Source organism: Apteryx mantelli, chromosome 5 (genome assembly GCF_036417845.1).
Source record: "Apteryx mantelli isolate bAptMan1 chromosome 5, bAptMan1.hap1, whole genome shotgun sequence".
NCBI lineage: Eukaryota > Metazoa > Chordata > Aves > Apterygiformes > Apterygidae > Apteryx > Apteryx mantelli.
The window spans coordinates 67229937-67242924 of NC_089982.1; the positions used below are offsets into that span (position 1 = coordinate 67229937).

At 40.8% G+C, this 12988-nt stretch overlaps 1 protein-coding gene across 5 annotated transcripts in view; it reads left to right on the forward strand.

Moving 5' to 3' along the window:
- The first annotated feature begins 386 nt into the window (after positions 1-386).
- The window catches only part of SEPSECS (Sep (O-phosphoserine) tRNA:Sec (selenocysteine) tRNA synthase), a 46719-nt gene continuing 34117 nt past the window's right edge, over positions 387-12988 (forward strand). For 4 of the 5 annotated variants that reach the window (XR_010884452.1, XR_010884453.1, XR_010884450.1 and 1 more), the window contains exons 1-5: positions 387-503; positions 1845-1999; positions 4275-4393; positions 4480-4638; positions 7363-7516. Coding sequence is in view for 2 of the 5 variants with exons in the window: in XM_067298171.1 (XP_067154272.1) it covers positions 390-503; positions 1845-1999; positions 4275-4393; positions 4480-4638; positions 7363-7516 (701 nt within the window). In the remaining 3 variants the exon portion in view is untranslated. Of the gene's footprint in view, positions 504-1844; positions 2000-2177; positions 2705-4274; positions 4394-4479; positions 4639-7362; positions 7517-12988 lie in introns of those variants that run through there. The other variant, XM_067298172.1, reaches the window with a different exon arrangement.

The following is a 12988-nucleotide window of genomic DNA, read 5'->3' on the forward strand; positions in this document are numbered from 1 at the left end:
CACGCACAGGTGCTTCCTAGCCAACAAATCTGGTTTCTTGGGGCTCCCCCCCCTTCCCCACTGCTCTTCCCCAAGGGTTGCGCCCGCGCAGGGGAAAATGGAGGCACTTGGCCGGGCGGCGCTAGGCGCGGGCCGTGCCGGCCGCCGTACCTCGGGAGCGGGCGGTCTGGGGCAGCGCCCGCAGGGCTCAGCCCGCCGCGAAGCGGCTGTGCTGGGCGGGCGCGGAGGCAGCGCGGGGCGGTGCCGCCCGCCCTCCTCGGCGGCGCATGCGCAGCTTCGCCAGCTCCTCCGGCGGGAGCTGAGCAGCGGCCGAGCGGGTCGCGCGACCACCCCGTGCGCCGAGCTGCGCCTGCGCGGAGCGGCCGCCGCCGCCACCGCCACCCGCGGCCATGAACGCCGAGAACTTCAGCTGCAGCGAGCGGCTGGTGACGGCGGCCTACGTGCGCCAGGGGGTGCAGGGCCGCCGCGCGCACGAGCTGCGCCTGCGGGCGCTGCTGGAGCAGGTAACGGCGGCGGCGCCCCCGGCCGCCCCCGCCCCTGCCCGCCCCGGGCACCGCGCGGCGGGCCGGTCCGCCGAGCCCGCCGCTCCCTCCCTCTGAGGCCTGCTCGAGGGCCGCCTCCTTCGCGGCGGCCGCTTCGCCGCAGGGCGGCTCGGGCCTGCGAGGGCTCTGCCCGTTCCGCCCGGCAGCGCCCGCCTTGCGTTTTGTGGGCTCCGCTCAGTGTTGCGGGCCCGCGGCGCCTGCGGGGCGCGGCCGGGGAGCAGGCCCAGCGGGGCTCGGAGGGCTGGCTCGCTCCGCCCGAACGGCGGGGACCCTGCGGAGCCTTGAAACGCAAGGCCGCAGCCGGCGGAAAAGGGTTTCCGTAGGTTGCACTGAGGTGGTGCTGAGGAAGGCTCAGCAAACAGCTGAAGGAATTTTTCAAGACAATGTATTGCTAATAAGCTGTTGTTACAGGAGATAGAAAATAAGTGGTGCTTGTGGCAAAGCGGTGTATTTTTTTTTTGCCTCAAATATACTGAAATCATTATCAATGAGTTCTTAATGTTTCTGTTCTCAAATGTCTTCATTAGTCACCTCATCTACTGTTCGAATTATTTTTACTCCTATTGGGACAAGTAAAAAACCTGGGAACCTTTGAGGTGCTATAGTAATGCTTTGTGGGTTCAGAGTACCTCTCCTCTGAGGATCACTTCTACAGTTTGCAAAGATGAGTGCGGTTTTGAACACAGTACAGAAGGAGATGAGTGCGAGAATGTGCATCTGGCTGTGACCCTCTGGTTGTACAGAGACAGATTAGTCTCTGTAGGTGGTTTCCTTATGCTTTAGGCAATAACCAGAAAGAAAAAAATATATAGATAGGAAGATATGTTACAACTGAAACTGTATTTCAGTTCTGTTCATAATTAACGGGTTTGGTTCTTTAATAGCCCAATTATCTCCTTTTTCTCCAGCTTTCTCAGTTGTAGACCTGTAGTGTTAGATGTTCGTGTGTACATCGAATAACCTACACTTCTAGGGAGTAATTAACTAGTATGTGCTGCGGGGGTTTTGTGTGTACCTTAAAGAGTACTTGAAAGTGAAAAATATCCTGATTTTTAATATCAGGATATGCTAATGTAATGGTATAGAATATATGGAAAGTTTATTGTTTAACTTTTCTCTGAATACAGTGTCATAACATTGGATAATAAAAACCAGGAAATAGCATCAAAATACTATAGAAATAGTATTGAGTATAGAAAAGAAGGGTAATATTAATAAAACAGGTTATATAAAGATGTATTAATTTTTAATTATCCAAGTTTAGGAATCAGCTTTATACTATTATTTTTTATTATTATTAAGGGAAAGTGTCCTGAAGATGGATGGGATGAAAGTACCATTGAACTGTTTCTTCATGAACTTGCTGTAATGGATAGCAACAACTTTCTGGGCAACTGTGGTGTGGGTGAGAGGGAAGGAAGAGTGGCATCAGGACTGGTTGCCCGAAGGCATTACAGGTACAAATTATTGGCAGTTTGAATTATTCTGTTTTATTATTAATTTTTTCAAAGTGCTTATTTTATTACATCTTGTTAGCTGAAACTTTGGCAGTATTTGAGAAACCATGTAATGCAATATTGAATTGATACAACTTTCTGTATTGAATTTTCATTAATAACTCATTGGAAAGTCTTGAATGTAATGAAAATCTTTTGTCAAGATTATTTCCTGTATGCTCAGCTGGTAGAAATATAAGATGTTGCGTTGATTGCCTGCAAGGGAAGCAGAGATCTCCCTATTTTAAAATAATTTATGCATTACTTGCCTTTTTTAAGGCATATACAGCTCAGCATCTGTATGTTATTCAAAACTACTGAATATTATAGTTTTAACGTATTGAAAATTCTAGTGAACAGCTCATTGTGTTTTGATTGTTACATTCTTTAATATTTTTGTGATGATGATTAGTTGATGTCCGTATAAACACAGTCCATTGAAATCAATTTCAACTTGAAGTATGCAGACCTATAAAGATGAGAAGATTTTAATAGCTTGAAGCTGTACTGATACTTGACGGGTACCTTGGATGCTATAATTCTAGAGGCTCTGGATTAATTTGTTTATCAGGATTTGTGTGGAGGTGTTTTTGTTTTGTTTTGTTTGCAGTGGTGTTCTGTGCTGAGTACCTTTGCTGATGTTTCGTCTAACATGAATGAAGCAAAGTAAAATTTCCTCAAATGTTTCTCCTTGAAATATTTGCGCCAAAGCATATCGGAGATCAGAATTTTAGTAAGCTTTATCATACGGAAGCTGAATTACTTTAGGTTAAACGGCTTTCAAAAGCCTCACAGTACCATGAAAAATTAATGCAGAAAACCATTAATATGCGAGTTTGGCTTTTTCATTTTCTGTACTGCTCTGTAGTCTGACCGAGATATGCGTGGTAAGGGAGGCAGAGGTCACACCGGGGAGGTTATCTGAGTAAGTATTCCTTTCTGACAGCGCTACAGAAGTCGTGTCCAATTTCTTGGCATTTAGCTGCTGCTGCTCTGGGACAACTCACCTGGCATCTCACCTTCACATATGAGTGTCAGCAATAGCAAGGAAGGGCTTTTTAAGGGGCTTTCTGCCACTCCGCTTACTTGTGCAACAACTTTTACAGGTAAATTTGAGAGTTTTTGAATACCAGGAGATAGTTCTCAAGTGTTTTTTCCTTTCAGCTTTATAAATGCCAGGGACCAGTATTAGGGGGGAGGATTCCTTAGAAAGGAGTATGTATATACAGAAAAGAAAAAGTAGTAGTATGAGAAGGCTATTAAGAAAATAGCAGCAGGAACAAGGAAAGTGAGGAGTGAGAATTAGGTGCAAGTTTCAATTAATTATCAACTTATTGTAATTAGCTTGAAATGTGAGAAAAGCATTTAAACTGTAAAACTGTGCTCCTAGAAGTTTTGAATTCCATCCATGCATCAGACTGCATTTCACTCTGTTTCCAAAACAAAAACGAAATTAAAGCCATAAATAGATGTGTGTTGTTACTAGCTTACTTTAGCAGCTGCTGCATTTCAGCAATGGGTAAAGTTATATCTGTAAGCTTATATTTTATAAAGGATTATTATGATCCTTCCATCTTAGAGAGGTGCTAAATAATATCCAACATTTGTAAATGTAGTTTTTAAATGTAGAATGTAGAAAGAGGTAATATTTGTACAATAGATAATGTTGAATAGATGGTAGATGGCGTGAAGATGTAGAAAAAGATGGGCAAAGTGATACACTAACCTAAATGTTTTTCAGGATGTTTTGTCACAGTATATGTGACCATTTCACTGCCCTGTGAAGGTGAAGCATTTGTCAGAGGAGTATCTGCAACACCATTTGTGTACACTGCACTATAGGCAACTGATTTCTGTTTTCTTGGGTGTTATGTGTACAAATGTGGCATCATTTATAATGCTAATTCAGTGGACATCAAGAAGAGCTAAAGTTTCAAACTCTTCTTAAAAGCAAGTCTGCCAGACTCTAGAGGCGTTGCTACTGTGGGCCTTCTCATGGTTTTTATTTTCTTAATGGAACATTGTTAATCTACTCTACAACAACAACAACAACAACAAAGGCAGTTTCATACTAATATATGTAATTTGTTAAAATGGAACTCATTATGGCAAATTTTGATGTTACATTAGATATAGTGTTTTCCAGAATTGTTTATCAAACTAAATTTTCTTAGGAAGAAATATTGCTTTGAGATATGAAAAATCTTGATGGATGTTTTCAACTTTTTCTGTTTAGGTTGATCCATGGAATTGGAAGGTCAGGTGATATTTCTGCTGTCCAGCCTAAAGCTGCAGGGTCTAGCCTTTTGAACAAACTTACTAATTCAGTAGTTCTGGATATTATAAAGCTGGCTGGTAGGTGTAAAGCTAAAAGTATTTCTCTTCTGTGGGGGCATATTATGTGCTCATAATGTTAATTTCTGACTTGCTTTTATGTGCAGGTGTCCGGACAGTGACCAATTGCTTTGTGGTTCCTATGGCAACTGGAATGAGTCTAACTCTGTGTTTTTTAACACTGCGGCACAAGAGACCAAAGGCAAAATACATCATTTGGCCACGTATAGACCAGAAATCTTGCTTTAAATCTATGATAACTGCAGGTAAGAAGGAGTTGACTGATAATGCAGAATGTCATTCTAACATATTTAAAGCTATCAGAGTGATCCTGAATCCTCATGCATGCAGTAAGGTCCAGAAAAGACCTGATGCATAGTAATTCTAAGTGCTTTACTTCTACTCACTTGATTTCTAACCTGGTATCACAGATACAGTTACCATCTTAATTCCATATAAAATGCACAGGAATCCTGAAAAACATAATTCTTTTACACTCACAGAATTGGATGTGTAATTACAGTCTGAGAATTATTTAAAAAGAAAGGGGGGCTTATGGTTCAAATCTCTCTCTTAGCTTGGTGCAAAAAACAAAGGTATCCTAAGAACTAGGATCAAAAGGTGGCAAGCTGTCCATCTGTAGTGGCAGTGCTCACTCAGGAAATGAATTTGGTGTCTTTCTTAGGTATGGGATGTTTAAACCTAAATTTCTCTCAAATGGAATTCTTTGTCTACCAGACTGTAAGATATGGATAGAAGTCTGTCCTTGCACTGAAGCAGAAAGGTTCATAGGATCAAGGAAAGGACAAGTAAGGGAGACCATAATTCTCCAGCTCAGTGCACTTACCTTGGGCAAGGTGTGATGCAGATTCTGGTCTTAGTTCCTAGGACACATTTATTTTTTGCATAGAAGATTTGTTAGATACAAATGACTAAAAGATTGGAAGCAGGGATTGCCTTCTGTCCAGGTAACATGCAGACATGTTTGAAAGGAATCAGATCAGAAGATACAGACCGTGTATATGAGGAAGATGAGTGTTTTCAGATTGTACTCAGTTTAAAACATCAAGTGAAGGAAATTAGATTTATAGTGGAGAAAGTTATGAGGAAATATGATTCATCTGTTAAAAATTTTGAATACTTTAAAAAGGTAGCCATTACAAAAGTAATTAAAGAATTATCAGCTACGAAGAAGAGAGAAGCAGTTATCAGATGTCTAACAATTATCAAAAGCAATCTCCTACTTCTAGAACACTAGTCAAAAACCAGTCTAGGCTAACAATATTAAATCATTCTAGTCCAAGTTCTTCCATATAATTTGATCCCTGTATGCCAGTGTTAAGGCATGTTGTTGAGCCATGAGGCATAAAAGCACGTAGCTGCTGCCATTTTACACAGCTTTGGAATTTTTCCATCCCCTCTTCCCCTTTACTTTCATTCACTAAATTAAGCATCTCTCTGATTTTTGAGAAAATAAAAATCGGTTCAACTAGCATGATGATGCTGCCAAGCCACACCTGTTTGAGGAAGGGAATGTATGGTTTTATGATTTTTATTTCTTTAAGAAGCTAGAAATTTGAGCAACTTCCATGACAGGCTCCACTCTGCTCTTTAAGAAATCAGTAATAAAATTCTGAGTCATTGCACAAAAAGCAGGAGTGGACAAGCTTTTACATGAAAATTCTTTTCTGCAACAATTCAGAACGGGGAATATGGGATATGTGAAAATGTTAACAAGAGACTAACAAAAACACAGTGCAGAAGTTATGTAGATGAGTGGTCTTATGCAGAGATATCCCATGACTTCCTGCCATGTAAAGAAAATTGTTTTAATTCTTGCTCTGTTTCAGAACAGTTGCTTAAGTAATGTAATTCGTTTGGTATGCTGAGTGTCAGTAAAAACTCAAGGAAGATGCACACGATTGTAGGGCTTTTCCTGTTTCTTAGTATTTGATATCTATAGTCTGAAGGCTAAATATTTAGAAGATTATTTGCCAAATTACTTTCATTAGAAAGATCTGCCATTACTGACTGATAAATTAGATATGTTTTAAAACTCATAGAATTGCAGAAGTATTGGCTGGAAGGAATCCCTGGAGATCTCTTGTCCAAGCTCTCATGTGAAGTGGGCCTGTCACCAGCACTAGAACAGGTCAGCTGTGGCTTTGGCTAGCTGAATCTTGAAAATCTTTCAGGATGGAGATTCCGCAACCTCTCTTGTTCCAGTGCTGCACTATCCTTGTAGTGAAAAAGGTTTTCTTACTGTCCGTTCTGAACCTCGCAAGCCAAATTTTGTGGCTGTTGCATCTTATTATATCCTACCAAGAAGATTTGCCTCCATCATCTTTGTAATTCCTCTTCATATGGCTGGAGGCTCTACTAGATATTTGTTTTAGCCTCTTCAGGTTGAATAAGTCCCAGCCTCTCTTTCTAAATTGTGGCTGTGCTCACTGTATCCCAGTCATCTTGGTGGCCCTCTGATGGACCCTCTCCAATGTCTCAACATCCCTCTTGAGCTGCAGGTTCCAAAACTGGAGCCAGATTCCAGATTTGCCTTCACCAGCATTTAGCAAAAAGGGATACCCCCCCCTTTTTTTTCCAAACTTTTCTCATCTATGTCCTTGAGAAATAACCCTATGGAATTCAACTGTTGTATATAGACTTCTGGAAATGTTAAAATCCAAGCTTTTTTTTTTTTTTAATATGAAAAATTTCACTTTCAAAATGAGGTCAAACATAGGAATCTTTATTTTGCAAGAAGTAATTTGAAAATTCATTAAATGAATAAGGCAGAGGCTTATGATGAAAGCCAATTCATCATGATCATTGCTAGACATTATCACATCCATTTTTTTTCTTTTTTAAGAGAACCTGATGATTATGAAGTTGATTGGTTTTTCAAATTTATATTGGAACCAAAAAACCCACAGTTAGTCTGAGATTTGAGATGACTGCATGGCATACTTCTGGGTCTTGTCTATGTTGGTTAGGTTTTGAACCTGTGGTGATAGAAAATGTATTGGAAGGTGATGAGCTACGGACAGACATCAAAGCAGTGGAGGCTAAAATCAAAGTTCTTGGTGCTGAAAATATTCTGTGTGTTCATTCTACAACTTCTTGCTTTGCTCCAAGGGTACCTGATAGGTAAGTAGTCTTCATAAGTGTGGTAGTTCTTGCTGTTGTCAAAAACCTGCATGTTTTAGGTCCGTCTCCCTAAAATTGCTTAATTACTGTCAACAATTAGTAGAGCAGAGACATTTATCCACTAGTTTACGGGAAATGGTAGGTTGAAATCATGTTCCACTTGTAGAAAAGTATATTAGAAAACAGAATAATACAGAAGGTAAAAGTGAGAGTAATACAGAAGGTCTTTCTTCTGCTGTGTGACTGAGAGATTAGTAATGGACTCCTGGGATGAAATGAATGTTACTGTTGCAGTGGTTTGTCTTGTAATTTTGGAGAAATAGTAAAAGTAAGTTTTCACAGAAACATAATCCAGAAAATGTAATTACACAGTTAATGCTACAATTTAATATTACTGTTGTCTTTTATCTTTTAGCCCACTGATGAATTTTCCTTGTTCTTTTTAATGTTCGGCTATGCATTAAAACAGTTCAAAATGCTACAGCCAACAAAGATCTTTTTTAGAGTTACCCTTTTCCTGTATTACACTGATGTTCTTAGTGCTAATTAAGATGTATTGATTTAAATAAACTCTTGGAATCATCTAGGGCAGATGTGCTATACAAGTATAACAGACAGTTTACCCTGGTGTAACTTATCCTGGTTTGAACATTTGCTGCACGATTGCATGATGCTACTTCTTATAATTTCCAGCTGTTAAATCACCATTAAAAGAAGCTTAAAATACACTGCATTCTTTCCTAATATTATGTGTCCATGTACATAACTTCTGTAGTTGCTACAAAGATGGCTTTCAAGCACTAGCTGAAGCAGAGATGAGCAATACAGTCATTAACAGGAAATAGCAATAATGTCTCAAATACTCTGTAGCTTATTTGAAAAACCTTTCAAACTGAAAATGACATGTTGAAATAGGGGTGGCTGAAGCACTTGTTTATGTTGAGTCAGTTTTCCAAAATGAGCATCACTGTTTTTTGAATTCATCACAAAATTTAAGACTTATGTTTAAAGTTCCTCTGCAGTGTATTTTTTGTTATTAATTTACTTTGTTGTCTGGAAAATGTAATTGAACATTTGCAAGTATAGAAAAGAAACATTATTGAATCTGAAACATGCTGAGTAAAAACGTTTCCTTCTGTTTTTCTGCATTAAAAAAAAAACAAACCTGTATTTAACATGGGTTAACCCTGTTGCCAGATGGAAAGTAAAAACAAACAAAAATTTCTGTCAGAATACAATGAACACTGCTTGAAGCTGAGTTGCAAATTTATTAGCTAACTTAAATCAAAGCTATCAAAATTGAATGGTCTATTTGTTAGCTTGTGTAAATGAATCTTTTCCTTATCTGCCTCTTCTTTTTGACATGCGATTATTTTGTCCTCTGCAACTAAGAACTGAAATATTAGGTAGTGGCACTGTGTTAAGGTATACCACAGATACAGGAGGGTTTGAATGCTCTTTCTATTTAAAGGATACCATCAACTGTTGAAAGCCATAATATTCATCTTCCTCTAGGAAGGTAAATGCTATACAGCATTTCTGGAGAGTACCATTTTCTATGTCTGTTTTAAACATCTCTATATTCTTAAAGCTTTGGTTAGTTAGGTGGGGTTTGGGGGGGTTTTTTGTTTTTTAATTTTAGGGAGCTTAGGGTTGTTCCAGAGAAGGAGGTTTATGCCTGTGTAACTATAGCTTTCCTTTAAAATATTACTTATCTTTATTGGAATAAGACACTATTGTACAAATCCCTTTCCTTAGAGAGACACCACTTCTCTAACAGTCTTTTACCTGCTGTTGCTGTGAGTTATCCCTAAAGCTGCTATATTTAAAAGAGACCTAAAGGGAAAAAAGTCTCTTTTCAGTTTGTTTGTTTTGTTTAATTAGTAGAACTCTATATGTTGTTTGGGAGGAATATAGGAACATTGTCAGAGTATGCAGGGATGCGCTGAGGAAGGCTAAGGCCCATTTGGAATTAAATCTGGCTAGAGATGTCAAGGACAACAAGAAGGGCTTCTTCAAATACATCAGTAGCAAGAGGAAGACTAGGGAAAATGTGGGCCCTTTGCTGAATGGGGTGGGTGCCCTGGTGACGAAGGATGCAGAGAAGGCAGAGTTACTGAATGCCTTCTTTGCTTCAGTCTTTACTGCTCAGGCCAGCCCTCAGGAACCCCAGAGCCTGGAGGCAAGAGAGAAAGCCTGGAGAAAGGAAGACTTTCCCTTGGTGGAGGAGGATCGGGTTAGAGATCATTTAAGCAAGCTTGACACCCACAAATCCATGGGCCCTGATGGGATGCACCCACGAGTGCTGAGGGAGCTGGCGGATGTCATTGCTAAGCCACTCTCCATCATCTTTGAAAGGTCACGGAGAACAGGAGAGGTGCCTGAGGACTGGAAGAAAGCCAATGTCACCCCAGTCTTCAAAAAGGGCAAGAAGGAGGACCCAGGGAACTACAGGCCAGTCAGCCTCACCTCCATCCTTGGAAAGGTGATGGAGCAGCTCATCCTGGAGGCCATCTCCAAGCATGTGGAGGACAAGAAGGTGATCAGGAGTAGTCAGCATGGCTTCACCAAGGGGAAATCATGCCTAACCAATCTGATAGCCTTCTAAGATGGAATGACTGGCTGGGTAGATGAGGGGAGAGCAGTGGATGTTGTCTACCTTGACTTCAGCAAGGCTTTTGACACTGTCTCCCAGAACATCCTCATAGACAAGCTCAGGAAGTGTGGGCTAGATGAGTGGACAGTGAGGTGGATTGAGACCTGGCTGAATGGCAGAGCTCAGAGTTGTGCTCAGCGGTGCAGAGTCTAGTTGGAGGCCTGTAGCTAATGGTGTCCCCCAGGGGTCAGTACTGGGTCCAGTCTTGTTCAGCTTCTTCATCAGTGACCTGGATGAAGGCACAGAGTGCACCCTCAGCAAGTTTGCTGACGATACAAAACTGGGAGGAGTGGCCGATACACCAGGGGGCTGTGCTGCCATTCAGAGAGACCTGGACAGGCTGGAGAGGTGGGCGGAGAGGAACCTCATGAAGTTCAACAAAGGGAAGTGCAGGGTCCTGCACCTGGGGAGGAATAACCCCATGCACCAGTACAGGCTGGGGGTTGACCTGCTGGAAAGCAGCTCTGTGGAGAAGGACCTGGGAGTGCTGGTGGACACCAAGTTAAGCATGAGGCAGCAGTGTGCCCTTGTGGCCAAGAAGGCCAATGGTATCCTGGGGTGCATCAGGAAGAGTGTTGCCAGCAGGTGGAGGGAGGTGATTCTCCCCCTCTACTCAGCCCTGGTGAGGCCACATCTGGAGTACTGCGTCCAGTTCTGGGCTCCCCAGTACAAGAGGGATGTGGCACTACTGGAGCAAGTCCAGTGAAGGGCTACAAAGATGATTAGGGGACTGGAGCATCTCTCTTATGAGGAAAGGCTGAGAGAGCTGGGCCTGTTCAGCCTGGAGAAGAGAAGGCTGAGAGGAGATCTTATCAATGTGTACAAGTATCTGAAGGGAAGGTGTCGAGAGGATGGGACCAGACTCTTTTCAGTGGTGCCCAGTGACAGGACGCGAGGCAACGGGCACAAACTGAAACACAGACAATTCCATCTGAACATGAGGAAATACTTTTTCACTGTGAGGGTGACAGAGCGCTGGAACAGGTTGCCCCGAGAGGTGGTGGAGTCTCCTTCTCTGGAGATATTCAAAACCCGCCTGGACGCAATCCTGTGCAATGTGCTCTAGGTGACCCTGCTTGAGCAGGGGGGTTGGACTAGATGATCTCCAGAGGTCCCTTCCAACCTCAGCGATTCTGTGATTCTGTTACTTTCCTTTATTTTTTAGAAAAAAGAGCAAAGTTTTCTTTGTTTATGAACTTTCACAAGCAGGAGAGGAAAACAAGAATAAATTGGAAAATATTACTGTAAGTCGTGTTCGTGACTTTTAGTAACTTGAGCAGTAGCCAAACTTATATTAATACTTTATTTTTCTGAAATGACTAGCTGCTCTTTTAATGTTTAAATTTAAGCCATGGAAGCAGACAAGTGGTATGCTTAATTGTTTGCTTCTCTCACATAATCCCATATTCTCTTTCAACTTTTACCAGTATGGTCCTGTATTGTAACATGGATCTAATTGTTCAATAGAATAGTTTTAAGGAAAAAGTCAAGAGCCCTTTCTGTTCTCAGTACTTGGGAGAAGCTAGCTTATTGCTCTTTTGGGTCTCAAGAGGTGAGAAAGACAAATTTATGTAGTAGTACACCATCTGTGCTTCCAGTTTAGGCAAAATCCTCCTCACCTACACATCCGAAGAAGCCTGCTAGGGGTGAACTGTTCTCCTTTGAGTCTCCGTGGGAGGTGAGGAATAAATCTGGGTAGGATCAGCAGATCAGAAGGCAAAACCTTTGCCCTAAATACTGTCGTGTTTCTTGAAATATTCTGTTAATATGTTACTTAGTTCAGGATTCAGGATGTTGATAAATAAAAAAAAAAAAATACTGGACATACAACTCCTGCTGAATGTCTCAACTTTATAAGATCAATATGTACATTATACTACTGATGTTTCCTAGTCATTAATACTTCTCATTTCTTTAGGGATAATACTGTAATGACGTTGTTTTCTGAAGGATTGTAGTTCAGAACATTTAATCTGAAGTTTTGCAGTTGAATCTTGCATTAAGCAAACAATGCTGGGCAATGTGATAGAAATAGAATGCGAGGGAATGTCACTTCTTAGAAAACATTTTCAGACTCTGTCACATTTTATATGAACGTAAATAAGCTACATAAGTGATAGACTGTATGGAAAGAGAGTAAAAATGCATTGAAGCTATGAAGTTTCCAGACTTTTAAAAAATATCATCTTTATCACTACTTTATTATATATTACTTTATTATCATACTTTTTCAGATTGACTTTTTAAAGAAGATATTCAAAAGTTTGGTAGAAATCAAGGGATTCAGAAAATAGAGCACAACTAGAATGCCTTTAAAAAAAAAAGGGGGGGTAATAAATACATATATGTTTAAAATGATGAAAGCCCTTACTCCAAAATGTCCTCTGCACCCACATAAATCCTAATTTGCTGAGAAATCAATCTAGGTTGAGCTCATTGTGATTTCAGGGATTTCTAAAGATAGGTGAAAAGTTGTTTTTATTTCTGAGCAAACAATTGAACAAAGTTTTAATTTGCTGATCTCCACATTCAGATGTTTTAGGGCTACATATTCTTTTGAAGAACATCTTTTATGTTAACAGATTATGTTGTTTCAACCCAAAGGGTTGAAATACTAGTTCTTTGGGGGGTGAGGGGGGAGAGGGGCATTTTCAAGTTGAATATTAAAATAAGAAGAGAAGGAAAAAAATCGTTAGAGTAGTATGGAAAAAAAAGTTTATATTCAAAGCAAAAAGGTTTGTGATCTGTTTGTTGTGTTCTAGACAAAATGTTTAGCGAAGCATGAAATCTTTCAGCCCTGGTCAACCATTTTTAGT